Here is a 25683-nt window from a genome sequence, read left to right as displayed (position 1 = left end):
TTCAGCTACCCAGCTCTCCAGCTGGCCAGTGTCTGAGGAGAGCATGTGTTTCTCTTTGCTATGGTAAGATGGCTTGTATGAGAGAGTTCGCTGAATCTCAAAAGCCACCCCATGTTGATAATCTCTCCCTACTCAGTCACCCACAGAAGGAGAGGTCGCCCAGGGACCAACGCTGGACCAATATCACTTCCATAAACAGACAATGCTCATCCTGAGGCTGGCTTTTGTTATTTCGAATGTGTGATCCATTTTACAAAACAATACAAGACACACAGATCAGTGTGTATGTGTGTGTGTTTGTGTATGTGTGTGCATGCACACACTTGGGTGTGTACTTGTGTGTAATTCTGCATGCAGATGCATGCGAAGCATCATTTCCCAAAGGAGACTTAGAATAAAGATATTTTTAAATTTCATCTATTTCTTTCTCATGCTGTCCTCCTCCTCCCACTTCGTATTTAATAATGGTCATGACCCATTAAATTGATTTAATGGCTCACTAATGGGTTACAAACTACAATTTGAAAAACATTGAACTTAAGAGCCCAAACTTCCAGGCATTTCAGAAATTGATTTGTTTTGTGTAATGAATAATAACATTTCTGTAGCCATCATTCAGTTGAAAGAGGGAAAACATCTTCTCCAGCATGAAAAACGAAGCCTGACTCTATTTTAGATAAGATATGGGGAAATAAATGAACTACCATCTTTTTTTGCTTCAGTATCATTTCCTTTTCTACCCAGTAAATGTCCGTGGAAGGAGCTTAATACTGCCCTTGGATTGGGTGCTGGTAGCCAGCCTAAGATGGGGATCCCTACACGGAGCATCAAGTATAACACGGAGTGTTCTTTCCACTAGGATTAGTTGGGTGTTTGAGATTCTATCAGAGTGGCCATAACCAAGAAAGCAAACAACAAAATTATGGCAAGGATATAGGAAAATTAAAGCCTTTAGACACCGCTGGTAGCAATATAAACTGGTAAAACCACCATGGAAATCAGAAGTCAAAAAAAAACTGAAGACAGATTTTACATACAATCGAGCTATAGCTTTTCTGGGCCTATGCCTGAGGAACCTAAGTCAGCACACCATAGAAATGCATGCTTTATTCTTATTATCCAAGATATGGAGCTAGCTTAGATATCCATTAACAGAAAAATTGCTAAGGATGTGATTATATAAATATATATGTGCATGTATTAAATTTATTCAACCATAAAGAAGAATGGAATTGTGTTATTTGCAGAAACCTCACCAAACTGGAGATCATCTTGTTAAGTAAAATAAGCCAGCGACAGAAAGACAAATATCACATTCTTTCTCATATGTAGAATTTGATAGTTTTTTTTTTATATATAAACAGAAAGTAAAGGGAGAGAGGAGAGACTGGGAGAGCAGTGGAGAGAGGGAATAAGAGGAAGACACAATCATACCTATCTATGAAAATGTCAAATTGAAACCCATTGTTTTGTGCGATAACTTATACAAAGAAATAAAAAGGCCAGTGAGGAAGGGAAGAGAGAAGAAAATAGAATGCCTGATACCGGCAGTTGAGACCTAGTGTGACTATCCAGCACCACCATTGGTGGCATGGCGCTTGTTACCTTTCTGGCACATGCGCCTTGTAGTCCACGTCACTGCATGGTCACAAGGCAGGTAGCACACCTCCAGGAATTATGTCCATATTCTAGGGATGAATAAGAAAGAAAAGGAGAAAAAGGAGGAGGAGGAGGAGGCATCAGAAAAGGGAAGTTTTTCTCCCAAATCTCCATCCAGTATCAGATAAAGCATAAAATGCCCAGTTAAATATGAGTTTCAGATAAACAACCAGTGGTCTTTATAGTATCAGCATGCCTCATACAATGCTGGTACTAAAAATGTTGTTTGGGATTCATCTGAAATCACATCTGTGCTGGCTCATTTTAGGTCAACTTGACACAAGCTAGGGTCATGGGGAGGGGAGGGAACCTCAGTTGAGAAAGAGCCTCCGTAAGATCAGGCTGTAGGCAGGCCTGTAGGGCATCTTTTTAATTAGTGATTGATGGGGGAAGGCTCAGTCCATTGTGGATGGTGCTGGTCCTGGGTTGGTGGTCCTGGGTTCTATAACAAAGCTGGCTGAGCAAGCCCCAAGGAGCAAGCCAGTGAGCAGCACTCCTCCATGGCCTCTGCATCAGCTCCTGTCTTTAGGTTCCTGCCTTGTGTGAGTTTCTGCTCTCACTGCTTTTGATGATGAACTGTTATATGAAACTGTGGAATACAATAAACCCTTTGCCCCCCCCCCCCCCAAGTTGCTTTTGGTCATAGTGTTTCATTGCACAATAGGAATACTAACAAAGACAGTGTCAGATAGGAGCTTGGTATTTTTATGTGCTGAAACTGGCCACAGTATGAGTTCAGTGCTGCTTATATTTCACTGACCACAGCTGTCACTTGGCCACTCCCATCTTCAAGGAAAGCTGGCTAAATCAGGTTACATTTTTCAACTTCTAGTCTCAGCAAAGGAGAAAGACAAGAAAGAAGAAAGTTGGCATGAGTGTTGAGGGATTAAACTGTGGGATTTGCTGATTGGTTGATGTTTGTAGACCATAAATTTCAAGATACTCTTTTTTGAAACTGCTTTATAAGTCTTTGTTTCCTTTTGTATGTATGCTTGCATGCATGTGAATGTGGTGTAAGAGTGTGAGTATGGTGTGTATGTATGGTGTATATGGGTGCACATGTGGAGGGGGGCATGAGTATGTGTAGTATATATGGGTGCACATGTATGTGGTGGGGAGGACGGGGGGTGGTAAGCATGCCTGTGCTCTGGCTCACAAGTCAGAGGGGAGTGTCAGGTGTTACTCTCACACTTTGTTACTCTCCCACTTATTCTTTTGAGGCAGTGTCTCTCCCTGAAGCTCGTGTGTTTTTTCTGAGAAGCTGGCAGCCAGCAAGCCCCAACAAACTACCAGTCTCCACCTGACACAGTCACGACATTACAGGCCTGTGCAAGACAATGTTGGCTTGTTACATGGGTGCTATGATCTGAATTCAGGTCTTTGTGGTTGTGCAGGAAGTTCCGTTGGCTACTAAACTGCCTCTCCAGCCCCAGGAAATTCTCATTTTCAGCTGTGGTCAAGTGGAAGGCACTGCAGAGTTTACAACAAGGAGAGTGACATGTAGTTTCTATTTAATATGATAGATGCAGCTATTATTTGCAAGCCATAAGAGGGTGGGTAAGCCTTAAATGGAAAGACTGGCTATGTGAAGCCTGGGTTATTCTAGAACCTTCTATCCACCATATCAAGAAGATCTCCTTCCTTGCATGCACATTTCTAATTCTGAACAATGAAGAGCAATTAGCCGATGGTCTCTCGGTCCCTATCAAGTAATCCAAGATAGCACACAGATGACACAGAACACACATCTTCAGTCTTCCCTGACACTGGAGCTCCACAGTTTGGTTTGTTTATGGCCCGTATTCCTCCTTCAGCAGCAGAGCTGTTGAGAGCCAAAGTGTCTGCAATCATAGGACACTAGGACTTACTGGTCCTGATGTCAGTATCATCAACAGGATCTAGATTCACCTCGGAGACAAACCTCTGGATGCTGTCTGTCTGTGGGTGAGTTTCTAGATTCTGTTATTAGGCTGGGAAGGCATGCCTAAATGTGCATGGGTAATATTCCAGACTGAAGAAAAAATAGAAGGGGCCTGAGCCAGGCACTGACCATTCTGCTTCCTGGCTACTCATGCTGTGTGAAGTTCATGCAGCTGTGCAAGCCCCTGCTGTCAGGACTTCCCTGCTGTGGTGGACTGGAGTCTCAGACTGTGACCCCAAAGAAACCTTCCTTTCTTAAGTTGTTTGGTCAAGTGTGAAGTCACAGAAACTAGAGACACAACTAATGTATTAGTGTAGATCTGGGAACTCATGAGGCCCCTGCAAGGAAAGAAAAACAATGATTTAATTTTTTTTTAAATAGGGTTTGCAAAGAAGGCTCAGTGGTTCAAAGGAAGTACTGATCTTGCAGAGGACCTGTGTTCAGTTCCCAGCATTCATTAGGCAGCTCACAAATACCTAGAACTTCAGTTCTTATAGATCTGACACCTCTTCTGGCCGCTGCAAGCAACTGCACTCACATGCATATACCCCCCACACAGATATACACTCACAATTTAAAGGCACAATAAAACCTTTAAAAATTGCTACTAAAAATAATCAATGGAATGCACAGACAATGTAGTAAAGTCTGCCACCTCTTTGCTAACATTTAATGAGGAACATGGAAGATTCTTCTGCTCTTGACATCTGGGGACATAAAGCACACATTGAACAATCTGTTTCCAGAGCTGTGAATGTAGGTAAAAAGGAAAACTCTGTGCTTTTCTCTCCTAAGGGGAGAGCCACTCTGCCCCCCAACTCCATCCCATCCTTTGCATCCTGCAGCAGATGTTCTTATCCCCCCTCCGCCCTGCTTTCTCATTGAATTAAATCAATTGTTTCATTTTCATCGGCTCCCCTTTCTCGCTCTCATCAGATCAAGTGCTGTTCCGTTTCCTTGAGGATTTACCAAAATGAGCTCTTAGGGAGAAAAAGGTTTCTCAGCACTTTAGTTTCTGCTCCTTTCTATTTATTTGGTTTGTTTTTATTATCTTTTCTTGCTGACTTCCCAGGACATGTATTCAGTATGCAGAAGTGATTGGCTTTCCCCCTTTTTCCTAAGTGAAAATCTGTGGATTAACACAAAAACAGCCATGGACCTTTCTTAAACGATGGTTTATTCTTTTTAACAGGGTCAGAGATCTGAAAGGAGAGATATAAAAACACATTCATATACACACAGATGTATGTCTATAGATATGTGTGGGTATATAAATATGTGTATTTATCTGTCTCTATACCTGTCAGCATATACCAAAGTACAAAACATCATGCAGACAAGCATAAGTATGTCTTATTGTTTCTAGGGAAACTTTGCCTCTATTAACTTGAACCTCAGGGATTGGTTTGCATTTTTAGTTCATAGAAGTTTATTGAATGTGAAAGTGTGTCAATCTTTTTGTGCTGCACCTTGACTCCTTGAGTTATGACTAATAATATGGGCAAGAAAACTCGACTCTTTCCACCCTCCTCGCCTCCCATAGAGAGCACACTTGTCTTTTTCTAATTGTTTGATTTCAAAAGCTAAATATCATTTCTCTTCAGAGTATTTCTATTCCAAATGAAGGTCGAGAACAACAATCCATGTGAATCCCATAGTGGGGGAAGGAAACAGAGATCATTCCAAATCTTTCACATGGAAACAGTGTAAGCTAGTCAAGGTGAGCTGGAGCAGGATCCTAACATTGCCCAGCTGCCTTCCACAGCATGAAGCTATGGCCATGCACTACACTGCGCTATCTCCCTAGCTGTAAGGATATGATTGGACTAAGTGTTCTCCAGAAGCCTCTAGATCTTTGATTGCTTTGAATATTTGCCACACTCCTCTTGGAAAAGCATGCCTGTGGAAGATGGCCTTACCTACTCTCCTAAAATTCTATTCTATATCTTAACACACAAATCAAGGCTACATAGTGCAGGATTGGGAAAATAAACAATAAGGAAATTCTTGCAGGGAATCTATTTGCTTTGACCAATGCATAGAGCCACACAAACAGACTCTCAAATACTACCTAGCCAGTGTGGGGCCATCTTAAGCTTACAAGAATTATTTCAAAATTAGGACCCACGTGTCTGGGTCCCATCTGCCTTTGTAACATCAGGGAAAGACAATGAAGAGTTTGAGATTGGTTGCTGGTCCTGATCCTCAACGTTATGAGAATGCAGACAGAGGAAAATAATGGTGGAAATACTGGGGACCAAACCATAGGATATTTGGCTGAAAGTATCCTCATGGACTCCTATCATGGACAGACTGATTCTGGGGATTGTGGTATTGTTTGGGTTAGCAATCTGAAAACCTCGTTCCAAATTCCAGATCCACCAGTAATGGGCAGTTGTTTTTGGGGCAAGTCTTGAACTTCTGTGCTTCAGAGTGTTTCCCCAGTACAACAAGCAATTAACCCATTGACCCACCATATTTAGATTAAATGGCATTCCCAAAGTCAGATATGGGATTGAATTAAGAATATCCTCAGATAGAGACCAGTACAAAGAAGGTCTCCCACAGTCATCCTTCTTCTGTAAGAGCTTGGGTCTCATTTGCAAGATGCTCCGGGATTCACCCAAACATCGAAGGCCTAAGAGATGAGTAGAGAGAAATGTAGGCATAGATGCCAGTCGATTACTCACCTCCACGGTGCCGCCTTGTATGTTGTGATTTCTTTCCTTCTTACTTTCCGCAAATGCTTTCCGGAATGAAACTGCTCAAGAAGAGCTTCCATAGCACACACCACCAAATGAGTTCTGCAATGTAAGGAGTCTGGGTGGTGCTCCATTTTGTACTCCACTCCTGAAGAGACAGAACATTTACTGACGTCTTAGAGTTCTGAAACATCCTTCAGGAGAAGGGCTTCTTATTTTTCTTGAGTCCAAGAATCCTGTGGCTCTTTGGCTCACAGAGCTTTCTTATAATGCTTATTAAGACCCCACAGGGCTGCTGTTCTTTGAAGACACACTGGGAGTTGGTGTAATAGTGCCTGGTGCCGTTCTGGGGTTATGTGTGAGGTCTGCAAGCACCATATAGCACTTTTGTCTACATCCCAACCCATGGAACTTCCACTGTTCCTTAATACCCACATAATAGCATTGCCATCATGATCAGTGAATGAATTATAGCTTACAGCAGTGAATTAATAGTTTGTTGCACTATGAACAATTAGCCAATGATCCAGAATCATGTTTGATTGATTGTGATAGAAATCCATCTATCCATGTATTTGTTTACTCATGTTCTCACTCAAATATGATTAAGAGACTCCTTGTTCAGCAAGGTGTTGAGCACACATTTGTCTCCTTCTCTCCTGAGGTCCTCCTACCATTATATATTAAGAGTTCAATAGAGGAATAAATTCTGAATCGCAAACGGAACAGGATAGGGGCACAGGTGGTTCCTTAGGCATGAATAGAAACTGTGGACGGAGGAGGTAGAATTGCATGGCCCAGAGTATGGGAAGGGAGGCACCCCACACACCTGCTGAGAGAGGGAGAAGGAAGGGAAGATCCCTGGGAGGAAGGCAAGGACAAGAAGGGTGAATGAGAAGGTCTGTGTGTTGACCATGTGGTACCCACGCCTTGTCAGTCACATCTTCCACGGGAAAAGACAGTAGGATGCTTAACTGCAAGGGATAGGAAAGTGGAGTTCCTCTCTAAAGATTCCGAGTGGAGTGAGATTGTTGATGCCCCGAGTAGTATATCCTTCGTGGTGGCACTGGGGAGAGAGACACCTGCCAAATGGCCTGCCCCGGATACTCGCCATCAGGGAACTCCTAACATGAGGAACAAGATACAATTATGAACATGCCTTCCTAGTCTCTGTCTAGATGTGAGCAGCTGATCCAGGATCACCCCACAGGGCAATAACATAGCAGTGTGAAAAAGAGGGGCTCGCACGGGAAAGAGAGACAAGTCAGTTGACACAATTAACTTAAAAAAGATAAGGACTCAAGACTGAGACTGCGGGATGAATAAATATTAGAGAGACAGTAAAACATTTGCATGAAATGGGGACACACCGATGATGATGATGATGATGATGATGATGATGATGATGATGATGATGAAGAAGAAGAAGAAAGCCCAGATATGCCACCACTAAGTTCTTATGAAGGTGTGCATCTGGATACATTGAATCAAAAAAAAATCTTAGAACTTTAAATTAAGAAATATCCTAAAAAAATTTATTCATCAGACGTATAGCAGGGTAGTGCCACCTAGACAATTCACCTAGAGCAGGAGACACGCCACCTTCCACTTCTCTTCCTGAAGGAGAAAATTCCCTGGCACTTGACTGCTGGTCTTGCTTTTGCTCTGTGAGGTTGGGGTGATGCCCATCAGGAAAGGGAAACACCAGGCCATTCTGGGGCAAAGAAAGCACTGGTACCTGAGGAACTGGTGGGTGGATCCAGGGCAGCCTTAGGGAGCAGAAGACCGCAAGGAATTGGAAAGGATTGAATCTGTTGGGAGGAAGAAAAAGGACACAGGACATTACAGGAAAGGATGAGTATAAAGGGTGTTGAAAAAAAGATGCAGGTGGTTGTGAGCTGCCTGACATGGGTGCTGGGACCCAAACTCTGGTCCTCTGCAAGAGCAGCAATCATCAACACTAAACCATTTCTCCAGTCTCCAAGGAATCTGACACCTTTGGTTTCCACTGGGATCTGCACTCACATGTCTATACCCACTCATACACATAATTAAAAAATGAAATAAATCTTTTTTAAAAAGAAAAAGATCCTATAAGTTCCCAAAGAGAAAAAGAAAGTACAAAGAAATTACAAATAAAATAGGCACCGGCCTTCTCCTCAGTCACACGGACTCTAGAAAATTCTAAAGCCAGATCTTCAGGTCTCACAGGCGTACTTTCTCACATGGAAACCAGAGCCAGGACACTGCCAGTCGCTCAAGTATGAATGGGAAATAAAAACCAGCCAAATCCTCAAAGACACTCAAGGAAATTTCTCTCTGAAGAAGTTCCTTGAAGAGAGGGGCAAAGGATGTAAATATCATACACATGTGTGAGCTTTTTAAAACTATTTATTGTTGTAAAGATAGTGTAGCTGACAGAGTCCAAGTGAAGAGAAATTTAGAATGATAGCTGTACTGCAGGCCCAGGAAGTATGAAGCCATAGAAGTCAAAATCTGCAGGGAGCAGAGCAGGAGTGTGAGTGACATGATGAAACAGAGTCAGATATAAAACAAATTAAAGGTGGGAAAAAGCAATTAAATTCCTGGGGCCTGCGAACTTCATAAAGAAGTCATAATTCCAGTGTGACAGAACTTCAACAAGTGACTCTGTGTGTGTGTGTGTGTGTGTGTGTGTGAGAGAGAGAGAGAGAGAGAGAGAGAGAGAGAGAGAGAGAGACAGACAGACAGACAGACAGACAGACAGACAGAGACAGAGAATTCAGTTGATCCCGCTGATGCCTGAAGCAGTTTCCTTGTGGTACAGTAGCTTCTAGGACCTAGAGAGAAGATTAGAAATATAACCCTTATTCACTGCAGTAAATAAGTAAATATTCATCAGCATAAAAGTTCTGTTTATTGATTTTCGTTCGATGTTTGGCATCCGCCTGTACACAGAACACAAAAGCCTTAATCATCCTTACACAACCTTGACAAGGTGAAGAAAAAAGATAGCTGACTCGGAGGCGGGGGATAGGATGAGTCAGGAAGAGTGAGAGCAAGGTGACTGATAACCCAGCAGGCAGTCAGTGCTCCAGCAGTAACCATCCCAAGCTTACAGTACAAGCAAGAAGAGCCTCTAGTGAACTTCAAAAGCTAAGCAGTTGCAAACAAGTGGAAGATGTTTTAAAAATCAAGACCAGGGCTGTGGCTCCATGGGTAAAGCGCTCTTCTAACATACTCAAGGCCCTAGGCTTCATCCTCAGCACAGCCTAAGACCTAAAATCAAATAAAAGGCACAAAGATTTAAAAGCCGATAACGACTCATTGCTATACCTGTAGAGTCGGGCATCTCTTAACCTCATCAGAGAAACTTCTCTTTCTAGTGGATGGTGATTAACACAGAAACCTGTGACCAGACAAAGGGTACAGAATAGGAGACTGAGGGATGCTCGGCCCTAAAGGGGATATCCACTCTTCCCAAGGCTCCGGGATCATTGAGGAAGAGGAGATGGAAAGACTGTAAGATGGGAGCCTTGAATGACTACCAGGAAACAATGTCCCCCAGGGCACAACAGAGAAGCCGCATGCGTGAACTTGGCGGTTACGACAGCTTGTGCAAACTCAAGCCAAGCCATATCCTATCATGCAGAGGGGAGGTAGGCACAAAGTCCCACCCCTAGCTAAGGAGATGTTGGCAATTGATAGCTGCTGGGAAAGGAAGATCCAGTGTTTGTTTTTTCTTTTTTTTTCTTTTTTTTTTTTTTTTTTTTTTTGGTTTTTCGAGACAGGGTTTCTCTGTGTAGCTTTGCGCCTTTCCTGGAACTCACTTTGGAGACCAGGCTGGCCTCGAACTCACAGAGATTCGCCTGCCTCTGCCTCCCGAGTGCTGGGATTAAAGGCCTGCACCACCACTACCCGGCTGTTTCTTTGTTTTTTCTTAAGGAGCGGTGCTCCTGGTAAGTGGACCAAGCCCCAGTGGAAGACCCCAAACTGAAGACTATATAAGACTATATATGCAACCCAAATTGGACTTTATAGAAAAGAAAGAAAAAAAAAACAGAGGGAAAACACAGAGGACACAAAGTTGGATGATGAGAGAAGAGAGATTGAATCTGGGAGGAGTGGGGAGAGAGTGGATATGATCAAAACAGACAGTGAGATTCTCGAAGAACGAATAAAAATAAAAGATATAAATTAAAAATGTAAAAGAGGTATCTCTCTTATAACATCCTTACTGTGAAAAAAACTACAGTTGACCCACAACTAATACTCTGATCATATTTTGAACATCTAGAGAAATTGGAAATCAGGTATTCTTTCCAGGGAGTGGGACTTGGTTGGAGAAGCAGAATTTGGAGACCATTCCCTACAAATGATCATTATAAGTTGTCCTTCCCTGTTTGTTCCTGTATATATTACTTTGACATTCTAAGATTACTGAGTACCCATTGTGAGACTGTGTGTACCCAACTGGTTGAGGTAATGCCAGCCTCCGAGTTAGATGCATGAAACACAAGGTGCTAGCCCAGGAGCCCTTCGTAAGGATGCGTTTGCATAAAGTGGGAGAGAGGAAGGCAGGGCAAGATTCACAGTTTACCCTCAGCAGAGCGTTCACCGTGTGCTTGGGCAATTGATTGAAACTGTTGATGTAGAACCCTCAGAGAGCTGAATTACAGAAGAAGTGTTCAGGACCTGGGGGCTTGGAGATTTGACTTGGCTCCTTTAGATGACTAATATTCTAGTCAGGCAGATAGAATTACTGACAGTTTCAAGCTATAGGGATCCTTAGAGACAAGACTCAACCTTTCGTTGTATAAACAAAGAAAGCATGGCCCTGATGGAAATAGGGCTGAAACTCGGGCCCTCTGATTGATTCAATTCCAGTCCAGTACTAGATCAAAAACCCTCTGGGACTGGAGAAACGGCTCGGAGGTTAAGAGCTCAGCTGCTCCTCCAAAGGACCCAGGTTCAGTTCTCAGTACCCACATGGTGGCTTATAGCTATCTGTAACTCCAGCCCCAGGGGGTCTGATGCTCTCTCTGACCTCAGTGGACACTAGGCACACTCTGGTGCAGAGAAATAACATGCAGACAAAACAGCCATGCACATAAAATAAATAATATTTTTAATTAACAAATAACCAACAACGACAACACTTCCAAACTTAGGCACCACACTCCATCAGGGCACCGGCATTTTTCACATGTCTACAATAGGTCTGCCCTGGTCTCTTGTGCCTGCCATTTGGTTTCACACTCACACTAGCTGTATTTAAGGTAGATTGTATCCATATTAAACTTGAGCAAACCAGAGACTTAGAGCCTTTAAACCACTTTTCTAAAGCCTATAAGGAGACAGAAGGAAAGCCTGGATTGACAACCATCTGTCTGACTGCTAACATCATGACCTCTAACCTTTTTGGTTCATGACCTCAGGTTTCTCGCTCATGCTTTATGTCCTGTTGGTTGAAAGGAGAGCAACACCTTCCTGTACTAGTGACGAGGAAAAAAAACAAAACAAAACAAAACAAAAGCATCCACCACCCACACTAACGGAAACATGGGGGCAGCCACTGTGTGGTCAGACCCTTTCATCTGCCTCTCTACTCCCCTGTGGCCACCCTGGGTGAAGGCCTATGTGTGGCCAGGCTTCCCTTCTTAATTAGACTGGACCCCAGGAGACTTCTCTTAGCTCCAAGCTATTCTGAGCAAAATAAACAGGAACCAGAGAGAGAGAGAGAGAGAGAGAGAGAGAGAGAGAGAGAGAGAGAGAGAGTGGGAGGGAGAGAGAGAGAGAGAGAGAGAGATCTTCACTGACTTTAAAAGATTTATACAGACAACATCCCAAGGAGCTTATGAAATATACTTTTGCTTTTGGGTGGAGGAAAGTACCGATGAAAAGATAGCACTCGGCTACAGAGTTTCATTGAGAATGAAAACACTTGAAGCCTGCTCTCTTATTGATGGTCCAGTTGCACGAAATAAAATTCATAGAAACATCATCTCTCATATTAGAAAACCGGAAAAAGAATCCATCCCCCAGTCGGCTTTGAAAAAGCCCCGCTATTGAGGTACCGTGTTACTAATTATAGGGGCCGATTTCCCATGTGTTCTCACACCCAGCAAGAGGAGCAGTGCTGAAGGAGAGCCCCCAGATCCAAACCCCAGCCACTCTGACGGATTCTTGAGGTTCCTTTGTGTTCACATACATGTCATCTTCTAGGAAAAAGGGGGACACTGCCTTCATTTCACCCACACTCTTTCTTTTGTAGCTCAGGATCAGCTGGGTTTTAGCTCAATTCTCTACCAATGTGGAATCAGTGAAGGGTCTCAGGGTGGCACATAACTCTTTCTCCTTTATCTGGAAATTAACACATGAGACAAAGGACCATCTTCATTCTCACCTTAGACAGTATCCCCCAGAGTCCTGTGCAAGACTATGTCAAGAGAGATTCTCTCGGGGACCCTCACCCAGTCTGGATGGAGACACAGGAACCTAACACGGGAAATCTCAGGCTTCCCAGAGACCAGCAACCAACCTGCATCCTCCCTTCCCATAGCAACATACTAGAGGTCTTGAATTTAATCATGACCCCATCCTAATGGGGGCTGGTGGTGGAGGATGATCCTGGTGGTTGATACTGGTCTCCCTCCCTACACCATCAGAAGAGACCCTAGAAGCCACGCTCTCACTGTATCACTCTCCTGCTCAAAACATACAGCTCTCTCTGAGCCACAAAATAACAGCAGAACTCTTCACCCAGGAGTTCAGTGCTCTCTGTGGTACCAGCAGCCATGTTCCCTGCCAAGGGCCTGGAGACGTGGCTCAGCAGGTGAGGACACTGACTGCTTTGGCAAAGGGGCAGAGCTCAGTTTTGAGCACCTATTGGGGCAGCTCATAATGGCTCCTAACTCCAGCTCCAAGGACTCTGGCACCTTCTGGATTAGATGGGCACTGCACTCACCTGCAGAAAAGTGCATGCTCTCAATCCAGCGCTCTCTCTCTCTCTCTCTCTCTCTCTCTCTCTCTCTCTCTCTCTCTCTCTCTCTCTCTCCTCCTCTCCCTCTCCCTCCCTCCCTCCCTCCCTCCCTCCCTCCCTCCCTCCCTTCCTCCCTCTGTCCTTTCCCTCACCATCCCTTCCTCCTCCCTGTCACACACACAGTTTAAAAATAAAATAAAATGTATTTTTTTAAAAGATATAGGGTCAAGATCTTGTCTTAATTTTTTAAAACTGTTGATTCATTTTCTGTATCTGGTGTTTAGCCTGTATGTATATATGTATATATGTATGTATGTATGTATGTATGTATGTGTAAGTGCATGCCTGGTGCCATCAGAGGTCAGAAGAGGATGTCAGATCCCCTGGAACTGGAGCTACTGACTGCTGTGGAATATTAGTTTAAGATGTGTTGCATTCGTTTATGCTGTGGAATATTGGTTTAACGATGCAAAGATCTGTTGCATTCTTTTATGTTGCATTTGTTTAACTCTGTAAGGCTATGTTACTGTGCCTGCCTAAAACACCCGATGGTCTAATAAAGAGCTCAGTGTCCAATAGCTGGTCAGGAGAGAGAAATAGGTGGGACTGGCAGGCAGAGAGAATAAATAGAAGGAGAAATCTAGGGAAGAGAGCAAGGAGTGAGGAAAGGAGGAGGACAGGAGGACACCAGGGGCCAGCCACCCAGCCACACAGCCAGCCACAGAGTAAGAAGGAAAGAAAGATTAAAAAAAAAACAGAGGCAAAATGTAGTTAAAGAGAAACAGGGTAATTTAGGTGAAGAAAAGCTGGCTAGAAACAAGCCAAGCTAAGGCCAGGCATTCATAAGTAAGAATAAATCTCTATGTATTTATTTGGGAGCTGGGTGGCGGGCCCCCAAAGAGTAAAAAACCAACTACAATTGACAACTGTGAGCAGCCATGTGGTTGCTGGGAATCGAACTGGGGTCCCCTGGAAAAACAACAAGTGTTTCTAACTGCTGAGCCATCTCTCTAGCCCCTAGAGTCAAGATCATTTTCTTTACAGGTCTTCCTACCTGGACCGACAGCCTCCTTCCTGGGTCCCCAAAGTGCTTTATCCATTGTAGTCTGAGTGTTACAACTTGGTAACCTCTACTCCTGAGTATACCTCTTGTACAGAGCTCTTTATCTGTGCCAGGCTTGGACTTCCTCAGGATGCTGTGCTGTCCCTGCCAGTGTCCCCAAGGGAGAGCCTGTGATGGGGTGGTGACTCAAAATAATCAGCCAGTAAGAGGAATCTGGAAGCAGAATAAAAGAAGGAAGGAAGGGATCCGCCCCATGCCCACCTGCTCCTCCTCTCCCTAAGTGCTCCTCTGGGTACCTGACCTGTATGTCCAGACAAAACTTCCCTGGCCACCTTTTAGGCAAAGGATCCTGTATAATGATAAGGAAAATGTCAGGGAGAGAACACTGGTTGGGATTCTGGAGGCCTGGCAGCTGGTCCCGACTTTCAAGAACTCTGGACCCATCAGTACCCCAGTAGTCTACTTCTCTTAGAAGTGAAGGGTTGTACTATATGGCATGCCCAGCTCTGAGTCTGGGGTACCAATCTCTTTTCTTGTGCTCTGTGCCCATGACAAGAACAACCCCCTCCACTGTAAATTGAGGGTTAGATATAGATTATGTAGTGAGAGTTATAGGGCAGTTTTCCAAATGCCCATAGGTCATGCTGAAATATTTTCACAGATACAGAGTGCAGGTTGTAGCACTGACCCTATGTCCTCCACCAGGCTCAGGAGCATCCTCACGCTCACTCCATCCTTATTTTAACCTTAAATTACTTTTACCTACTGTTAGCATGTTGCCAGTCTCCAGTTCTTGGAGCAAGACCATCTTTCTCAGGCTATTGCTCCTGGTAAGGATTCTGCTCTCCCTTCTCTGCTGTTCTTCATCACAGACCATTAGTTCATTTGCCTGGTTGGTAAATTGAATTGTGTAGAAGGAAACCTTGGCCGGTACCAGAGGTGGTTTAAGAAGGCTGAGCCCTCATTAGCTTGTTCTCACAAGGGAAGTCAGGGGCCAAGAGACTAAGTCTCTGCTGCAAACGGAGCAGCATCTACTGGTGGAACAGCTCAAGGCAGAAGCGCTCCAAGCAAAAAGAATGCATTGCCAGGACAGCCTGGAACAATAAAACACTGCCATGCTTTTCATGTGAACAGCAATCTCCAGGAATGTCTGTGTCTTGTAGGTCATCCTGCCTGTGCCGCCAGAATCCAGCTTGTCCCAGAAGGAACTGCTGCTGCAAGTGTGGAACCAATGGGGATTTCTAGGGCTTGCTTTGTGGAAACCAGTTTCACACTCACATGACTCGGAGACTTGGGGTCTCAAACGGAGCTCTGGAGATTACCGAGTTCAGCTAGACCTTCTAAACCTTCCCAAAAACTAAGGGAGCTGTGTTTTGCCTAAAATCACTTAGCTACTAAGCAAAAAGAGAATTCCTTTGAAACAGATGCTCCTGTTCCTGTTTCATAAATAAAAACAAAAGCAAACCAACAAAACCACCCCGAGGCTCAAAGACATAGAGCCAGTTAAGTAGGGAACGCTAAGCTTATGTCTTAGCGTTCTATTGCTGTGAAGAGACACTGTGGCCACAGCAACTCTTTAAAAAGAGAGCCTTTAATTATGCTTGTTTACGGTTTCTGAAGTTTAGTCCCATTACATCATCGCAGGGAGCCTGGCGCCATGTAGGCAGACATGGTGCTGGAGAAGTGGGTTAGAATTTTACCTCCAGATCTGCAGCCAGCAGGAAAGAGAGAGACATAATCACTGGGCCTGGCTTGGCCTTTTGAAATCCTCAAAGCCCACCTCCAGTGGCACACCTCCTCCAACAAGACCACACCTCCTAATCCTTTTGGAACAGTTCCACTCCCTGGTGACCAAGCCTTCAAATCTATGCACCTATGGGGGTCATTCTCATTCAAATATGTCCTGAGTTACTATCAAGGCCATGTCCCTAGTGGCCATCCACCTCCTCTGGGGTGGACTATTTTCAAAGAGACATTGAGAGAGGACAAATGGGCTGGGTGTGTCTCTGAGTCCACTGCCGTTGACCTTCATACCCTTTGGCAGAACTGCTTCTGGTCCTCCTGCTTGGACGTGTCTTCAGATTCGCTCTCCTTTCCTCTTTCCAGGCTCCTTCCTCCTGCTGAATACCTCTGCAGACTCCAAGCACACCATTCTGAGCCCGTGGATGAGGAGCAACAGTGAGCATTGTACGCTCTCTGTCTCAGTGCACAGACATCTCCAGCCCTCGGGGAGATACGTGGCCCAGTTACTGCCGCACAATGAAGCTGGAAGAGAGATCCTCCTGGTGCCCACTCCAGGGAAGCATGGGTAAGTCTTTCCCAAGGTCCAAATTGATTTTTTTGAGAAGGTGATTTGGCTTTGAATGCACATTTCCAGACTCTGACATCTACTTAAGACACACAATTGTCCTTTAATGGGTCGGTCCAGATTGAACCATTACTGCTAATATCCCCCAGGTAGTGCCTTGGGCCTTGATCTGTGGGTTCCCCAGACTGCCCTGGCTAGTGGTCCTTCCAAAGGCCAGAGGACCAGCTGTCAGACTGGGCACTTAATGTGTAGATGTTAAAGATATTCATGCCCTGAGGTCCAGATGGAGCCAAGGAGCAAACAGCTAAAGAGAATGTTAAACAGCTGCCATGAAATCAATTTAATATGCCAGAAAATGGGTTTTATCAGCAGAACGTGTGCAAGGAAGGGAAAAGACAAAATAGTGTAGCCACCCAAGCAGATCCTATGAGACCATGCAGCCTGAAAAATAGGATTAGTCAAGGACACAGCCCAGTGTTAACCCAATGGAGATTAGAAGAGAGCTTTGTTCTAGAACTTGCCAGATGTGTACAACCCTGGAGTCACCCAAGGCCGACACCAGGGAAATCTGCTAAACTTTCTGGAAGTGTGACTTGCTCGCTCAGTGATCCATCATGCCTCCACCAGGAACGACATGAGAAAGCCACTTGACCTAGGCTGTCCGCCTTTGTGTCTCCGTTCCTTTCATAATTTTATAAATAGCATGGCAGGGTCTCAACTCTGAGTGGCCATGTGTCTGATGACTCTTTGGTGAGCCAGGGTGACGATCCCTCTTTGTAGTGATTATATTTGAAGAATTCTGATTTCCTCACAAGAAAACAGCTCTTGGGAGGAGTCCCTCTTGACTGCGGGCTGGCACCCAGCTTCTATCCCCTTGGTGTGCATACATGGAACCCTGACTGTTACTTTTCCAATGAGGCTATGACATTTCCTCAGTCGTCTCTTTGAAGTCTCTCTCTCATCCCAGGCTCAGGACCTATCTCTATTCAGTTGTGTCTAGAAGAACTGCACGCCACTGGAAACCCAACAGGAATGAAATCTTTTCTTATTTTCTTTTTATTCCTTAGTTGTATTTGTTCTTTCTCTGGCCATGGCAAGAATGCCGCCGACCTGAACTTAGAGGAGCTGTGGTCACCTGCACAAGATCACGCCAGTCAAAATCCCAGCATGAGTAGGAGGGGTCCCTGAGCCCTGAGCCCTGGCTGAGGAGTTATTGGCAGTTGATGGTTATTAGGGGAAGAAAATTCACTTTTCTTTGGGGGGGTGTGGCCACTGGTGGGTTCCCCATGTTGCAGCGGATGGCCCCACACATGTGTGCATATAGGCAGTACCAATTGGACTGGACTCACTGGAGGGACGGAGGGAGAGAGAGCCTGAGACTGAGACAGAGACTGAAACAGAGACAGAGATCTGGGAAGGATATGTGCAGGGATGGGGGTCTATGAGGACTTGGAGACAGGCTATGGAGGAGGGCATATATGATCATGACACATAGTATTCATTTAGCAATGACTTCTAGTAGCAGAAAGGATGCTAATCCCATAGCTGGGCTCACATCCATCTTTTGGTTTCTGAAATGCCTCTTTGCGCCTCTTGCTCTACTCCAGTCCCGAGACATAGGGAGTGTCAGGTGCCTGAGCTGCCTGTTGTTTTGGACAAGTGGTTCTCAGGAACTAGGGCTTTTTTCAGCCTAATGTTCTTTTCCAGCAGAAAGCCAAAGGGTAAGGCCTCCATTCATTGGAAGGCAGGGCCAGTGGTAGCCTCAGAACAGGCCTGCCTCATTGGTTAATTATTTTGATGTATCATTCCCAGTGTTCCCTCTTCAGGCAGCCTGGTAGAGATCATAGAGTGCTGCTTGGAGCCGCTGAGCCTCCAAGCAATGAATCCCTAAGGTTCTTTGGGTTGAGGCAGAGAATCCCTGATGTCTGGGTGGCTGGAGTTGGAGACCACCCTGAGAGACAAGCCTACAATACTGAGGAGTGTGAGGGGATGTCAACACCGCCCACACGGCAGTGTCAATGTCCTTGGGGCTTAGAGTCAGGAAGACAGTGCTCCTCTCTGATGACTACCCAGAAATATCTGCTTCAGTATCTTCCTGTGCTCATCGCAGCCAAGTGACTTCCCATTTAACAGCTGGAAGAATGCATACAGACAGAAGAAATAGAAAAGTGGCAGTAGCTGAACTGGATACACACACCCCCCCTAGTGTTTGTGCTCTTTCTAGTAAAGCTTAAACCCACTGAAAATTGAAACTCTGTTGGGGGGTGGAGAGTAGGGGATGAGGAAAACCGAGAAAGAGAAATGAGGTAACAGAACCTTGCAAAAGACACCAGCTTTTAATCCTCTAGCTCAGTGGTTCTCAACCTTCCTAATGCTGCGACCCTTTCATACAGTTCCTCATGTTGTAGTGACCCCCAACCGTAAAATTATTTCATTGCTACCTCACAACTGTAATTTGCTACTGCTAAGAATCATTATGTAAATATCTGATATCCAGGATATCTGATGTTGTGACCCACAGGTTGAGAATCACTGTTGTAGTTCCTCAAGACAAACAAGCCTGGAGCCATGTGATGGTAATACCTTCAGGGGCAGCCTTCCCTTTGCCGGTGATAAGACAGGGAAACCACTACCCCACTGTGTAGCTAGGCTATGAACTTCCTTAAGGCCGCCATAGCCCACCAAGCTCAGATCCTCTCCGCTGTCCAATGTGACCTCCTCCCGATCACCAGAGATGTTGAGCTGCCCTCTGCAGGGTGTCAGCTGAGACAGGAGAGGGGAATGAGGATTATGCTGAGGCAGATCTGGTGATGTGGACCCCCATACCTAGAGAGACTTTGTCCCTATCCTAGGCTCAAGAATCTCAGGTCGAGGAGCGTTCTCCCCATCCTTGGCACAGCCATTGTGGAGTTCAGTGATATACAGGAATAATTCCAACTTTAAATTAAACATGCCTTGGGCCAGCTTCTGGCTTCCAACTAGATCAATATGAGGAGAGTATGAGGTGTCAGCACAAGGGACAATCAATAGCCCATTCTACTGCATCGAGGAGTTCTGTTCTCCTGGGCATCTTGGCAACTTGGCCAACACAAGGCCCTTGTCCAGCAAATCAGAGCACTCTGGATATTTGTAAGTTAGATCAGGGTCTCTCAGCTTCATGTTACTGACATTTGGAGCAGAAGAATTCTTTTTGTTAAATGGGTCTGTCCTGCATTTTCTACCAATGATGCCGGCCTCTACTAAACTAGGTGGCATCAGAACATGGGCACCCCCTCCCCGATGTACCAATCAAAAACATCCCCAGATATTTTCTAAGTGTTCTATCTCAGCAAAAAGGTCCACACTGAGAACCAGTCAGTTCTAGGGAGCATTGTAGAGAGGGGGGAGAAACTGTGAGATTGGCCTGGTTCAAGCGTCTCAATTTATAGATTTAGTAACTAAGCCCAGAGAGGAGAAAACTCGCTTCATGTCACATCACAAGATTTATTTTGTCAAGTTGAGTGTCTGCAATCCTGCACTCATGACAGTGTGTCAGTCACTGTGGTTGGTCATGGCTTACAATGACATGTAAAGCCTAGTTCATACCCTTGAGTAATAACACAGGTATGGCGACAATTTATTTAGTTCTTCCCAGATGTACTGGCCAGTCACTGCTGTATCCCTTTCGTGCATTTTCTTACTTAGTGTTAATAAAAACACAACGAAGTATATTATTGCTGTCATCTCCCATATTGCAGATAAAGACACCAGGTGAAGCCAATTAACCCGCCTGAAGCCAAAGGCTGGGCAGTATGGAGGTGCTCTGAACCCATCCAGCAGCCAGACTTGAGAGCATTTTCATCCATTGCTGTAAGAGCTCAATCGGGTCATAGTAGTTCAGCAGGAAAATCATAGTTCAAGTGCTGTGTTGAATGAGAAGTCCTGAATTTAAAATCCTATCTTGCTCTTCACTGATCACCTTTGATAAGATCAGAGAGCTCTGGATATTTGGAAGTTAGAGCAGGGTTCTCTCAGCTTCATGTTACTGACATTTGTTAAGACCACAGAGGTACAAAGAGTATACAAGATCAACCCCACTACCAACAGTGTTCTGTGAAAGAGCTTTTTCCCTTCTGGCAAATCCTGTGTCGTCTTAAGCCTTTGTTTCCTCGTCTGTACATTAGGAATGCTGCTGCTGACCCTGTCCATGTGCTGCTGTGGGGTCCCTTCAAGGATGGGGATATTCTGTCTGTGGGATGTAATGCAAGTCTGGGGGCAGGTGTTATGCTTAATATCCTAGTATGGTCTGTTCTGCATAGCGATGAATCTGGTCCCTGCTTATGGGGTCCTGCCAGAAGAACCAGTGGCTTACATCACTGAACGTTCACTCCCAAAGTAACATAGCAATCAGAACAGCAAGGGGGACAAGTGACAGCCCTGTGATGGTGGCTGCGATGATTACAAGTGGAGCTGGCTTCCTCTCATAACAGGCGATGGTCGTTTGTAGACCAGTTGTTGGAAAGCAACAGTCAATGTTTGCAACCACAAGGGATCACCAAGTCAGCTGGAGGGAGCCTGGCTCAGAGGAGCAGGCTAAGGACTGACAATTCAGACTCTACCAAGTCCCTGCAAGCCCCCTGAGTCCTGCTTCCACGGCGGCAGCTCAGGGAACAGCAGCCTGCCTACAAGCACTTGGAGGCAGAGGAAAGGCAGTCAGGGACGCACACAGCTGCTCACTTCCTAGTCACCTGGAAAGCAGTCGTGTGTGTCAGGGTGTGAGCAGCCGAGCCTGCCAAGACTGCCTCTCTTTAGAAGGGCTCTCCAGGGTGGCAGAGAGATGTGGGCGCAGTCTGCTCACCACCTGGCCAAAATGGCTACAGAAGCAAGGAAACGGAGAACCAGGGCTGTCCAAACAGCCCCGGGGTCTGGCTGGCTACCGAGAGACAGAGCGCATCGAAGCTAGAAATGAGTGGTCAGTAAGTCCGTCGCATGAATTAAATGAGTACGATAATACCTATTTAATGTGGCGAGTTGTGAGATGGCATGAGGAAAACGGCTCACGTTGTGCACGGTTGTAGGAGATGCTTAATAATGCTCGATCCTTTTCCACACGAGCGTTCGTTTTCCAGCCGTGGAACGAGTGCCTTGCCTGTAAGACGCACCAGAGATGGCGGAGCCGCAGAGCACATGGCCGTGGCTTTCCAGGAACATCCAGCCCGTTAATGAAAGCAAGTTTCAAACAGCAACAGCTTTGTTGGAGAGAGAGTAAGATGCTGAGCCAGATTTTGCCTCTGCCCGGTGAGCTGCCCGCTGTACCATGCTGCCCCGGTGATGTGTTTTAACAAGATCGATCCCTCAGCAATCGGCTGTGCGTAGCTAGTGCCCTCCTGGGTTCTGGAACATAGGCTTAAGGGCTTGTGGTGTCTGAGGCTGTAGGAGAGAATTTCCTGGGCTCTTTCCCAGACATCCATCTCAAGTCCCCCTGCCTCTCTAAGCGCGCAGATTTCTCCTGCAGCCATGACTATCTGGGGATTTTATTATGTGTGACCAGAACTCCACAGTGTGTGAAGGGAACAATTGGTCCCCAAGGGCATAAGAGTTGCCAATCACTTGAATTGCTAATACTTGAAAGACATACACATCTAAAGGATGTGTTGATATTGAGGTTTGAGCCCAGCAAAGCTGTCAGGAACATCTCAGTGCCAACTTGCCTATTGCAGAAGATGGGAGAGTATGGAGATGCTCCTCTGTGCAAACCCTCCCTCACCTTTCTACAGACGTTAGCCCTAGTCCCAGAAGAGACTGAAGCCCAGAGTCGCCATCAGTTTCTGTGTGGGGAAGTTGAAGCCTAGTAGCATGATGTGATATCAGAGGTTAAACTGCATGCTTATGGCAGAGCCAGGACTCAGTAGCTCCTCCATGCTCTTTCCTGTAATCCTCCTGGCTGAATAACTGTGACTAGAAAGGCCCAAATCCATTTCCCTCAAGTGAAAATCTGCAAATACCTGCTCAAGTGTATATCCAGACTGGATGCCGTTCTTACTTAGGCAAAGCTGGTCTGACCCAAGATCCCAGCTTTAAAAAGTGGTAATGATACTACCAGGGAGATACGCCAGAGTAATGTAACCCTAAAAGAGATGGGCATTGGAGGCATGGTCTGAGTCCTGATTCTTCCCTGGTTTGCAGTGTGAATAACCACAGCCCTTCCAGCTTGGGTGTTTCACCTCCTCTAGAGGACATCACAGGGATACTCAGCTGCCATTCAACATCCCTTCAGTACTATCGACCCCTTTCTCCAGATGCTATCCAGATCTGGGTCAACGGTTCTCTCCATTTCTCTGCCATTGGTCCCTCCTAGCAACCACAGGGACAGTTCTTCCTACCTTTCCACAGGGACCTTCCCTCCCCAGCACACAGAACCTTGGCTTCTCTTGGAAGCTGATAGGGCAGGTTATCTCATGGGGCTGAGTGAGGGATGGTCCCAGAGAAGCACTCAAGTGGAAAGATGCTGCAGGGCACCCCCTTCTGAAAGGAGTTGATTGCTTTTCCAGAGTTGTGCTGGGTTTAACTTCAGGCTTCCGAGGGCACTGTGGCAGGCCTGGCCAAGGCAGAGCAATCAGAGCCTGTAGCAGTCAGCATCCTGCCAGAGTTCTCCTCAAATCCTGTCTGCATGATGAATGGGATCAGGAATAAAAAAAGGTGATCATTTATTGAAATTGATGCCCTCGAGTGGCAGTGTCACAATGATTTAATTTGAGGCCCAGCTTTTTCTTACTTTCAAAGTCATTCCCGGTGTCAGCTCCTCTCCCTTTCCCCTTGGTCTGAATAACACACTAATAAATATACAATAAGGGCTTTAATGTCTGCGTGATTTACACTAAAAAGAGAGAGCCACTCAAAGGCTTTAAAGATAATTTTTAAAAGCCTTAAAACTCACACCCTGGCTCGTCAGAGGCATATTTCCTGGATACTCTAGCTTAGAAACAATCCTGAAATCAGAGTTCTCTGAGTACCGGTGGTTACAGGACACAGGTACCTGAGGGCTCTTGGGGCCTGTGGTCCACCCACAATGGAGAGCTTGGCTGAATCTGTGTTTCTCAATAAGATGACAATAATTACTCTACCCCATGGCTCATTGTGAAGGTCGAACTAGACAAGGTGTGGAACCTATCTAAACTGCTCTCCTGCCTCTTCTAAGTGGTCCAGGGATGCTCTTCCTGTAGGCTCACCGTGGTTAGGGGACATAAACATGGTCAGAGCCAAGATATGAATTCATTTCCCTCATCCTTCGCGTGACTAACCAGGCTCTTCGTGATGGAGTCCAACTCACTGTGCCTGGATTTACCGTATTTCTCACTGTTTTGGGTAACAATATTGCGGCAACTTTTCAAATATTGAAATTCTCTGCAGGAACTGGTCTACCCCCCAACACGGTAGATCTGAAAATCTGATGACAGAAATCAGAGCCACACCTTCAAAAATCTTCATATAACTGAGTCCTATCCTCAACTAGTCATATGATTTTATTCACCTTCGAGGGGGGGCATGAACATATATATTTTTAGAAAACTCATTGGGGACTCCACTCTACATCAAAAAATAAGAATCATAGTTTTCATCCTGGCTTAATTGCTTGGTCATGGAAGCTGATAGCTTTACATAACCACCTGACAGAGCATTAAGGAGAAAAGAAAATGCTGGGGAATGTGGGATGGACTGATGTAAGGCGGGTAGTCCTGTTCTTCCACTCATAGGCAGGTACTCTAAGATTCGACTGTAGCCCAAGCTTGACTGTGCAGTCCTCAAACCAGGACAGCCGGAATGTACTTGAGTCCTGTATCTGACTTATTTTTACTGGTGGCTGTACTCACAAATACTTCCGAAAGGATTTTCAGAGCCCCTGAGAAGCTGGGTTACAGCAGAGGTAAGGGAGTCCTGACCTGTTGGTTTCAGAGAAAATCTCTTCCCCATCTATGTGTTTATCCAACCATCTACATGGCCCTCATGATGAATGCATTCATACTAAATATCTACGTATGTGTGTATTATTTCTCCATCTCTCCATATATCCATCTGATGTTTTTCTGTCGGCTGAGTGGCTGTACATGAGTCTACTGATACTTTAATTATTGTCTGCCACCCCAGTCAGTGCCCCACCAGCCACTCAGTCCTTGACCTGGTGGGACTTCCAGTCGTGCAGCCCCAGGTCTGCTGTGGCCACCATATGTAGGTTTAAATTAAGTCTCTATTGTTCTGTTATCAATAAGACTCAGAAGTCAAAGGCTGGAGTGAAAACCTACTAGCTCAGAGAGGCTGAGTAGCAACTAGATGACCTTACTTTTTGGCCGGAGACACCACAAGAGACATGTCTCTTCCCTCATCCCAGAAACAAGAGGAAGCTCAAACTTTAGCCCCTGCCCTTTTCTTCCTGTGTGAATTCTCTGTCCAAACTGCTGACTTCTCAATGGTCAATTCTGGTCAGCTAGTCACTGGCTCTGGCCCCTGATTCAAGGTATAACTTTATTGGGCAGTCTCAGGAGTGTTACAGTGCAGTCAAAATATCTCACAACATCCATCTATATACTTACTCATACATCAGAATTTCATGTGTTGACTCCCATCTGGACCCCCGCTACATAGCCCCTTATTGTGTTCTTTGGAGGCAGAATCTCACCAGCTAATAGTTATAGTGAGAATCTTCTGTACTGTGCCTATTTAGTTTACCAGGTACATCAGCATCCACTAACCCACTTCACCTTCACTCTGATCTTCATCATGCACATTATTCTCATTTTATAGATGAGTAAGCTGAACTCAGAGAGCTCTGTGATTTGTCTGGAGTCACGGATGGCACAGGGGACCACTGTTTGCTGGGCTCATTTCCTTTTGTCTTGTCATTGCCCCAGAGGGCCTTGCAGTGATGTGCTGGCCCCTTGCCTAGCTCTGAGGAAAGAGGGAACTGTTCCCATCCATTAGCAAAAGCTCTTCTCTCAGAAACTCATCTAACGCTGAGCCGCAGCCTTGAGAGTGGAAAGCTTGGCTTGCACATCTTTTACTCCCCCGAGGCACTTGGCATAGTGTGTCGCACAT

At 45.4% G+C, this 25683-nt stretch overlaps 1 protein-coding gene across 1 annotated transcript in view; it reads left to right on the top strand.

The window, feature by feature from the left end:
- Positions 1 to 25683, top strand: part of Alk (ALK receptor tyrosine kinase) — a 716558-nt gene that overhangs the window by 366026 nt on the left and 324849 nt on the right. Inside the window, exon 4 of the mRNA XM_052746220.1 lies at positions 16413 to 16614. Within this exon, the coding sequence (XP_052602180.1) occupies positions 16413 to 16614 (202 nt within the window). The remainder of the gene's footprint in view (positions 1 to 16412; positions 16615 to 25683) is intronic.

The sequence above is a fragment of the Peromyscus californicus genome, unplaced genomic scaffold (assembly GCF_007827085.1).
Source record: "Peromyscus californicus insignis strain IS unplaced genomic scaffold, ASM782708v3 Scaffold_1__1_contigs__length_55948999, whole genome shotgun sequence".
Classification (NCBI taxonomy): Eukaryota; Metazoa; Chordata; class Mammalia; order Rodentia; family Cricetidae; genus Peromyscus; species Peromyscus californicus.
Note: the sequence above shows the minus strand (reverse complement) of the source record. Positions and strands in the feature narration are given on the sequence as shown.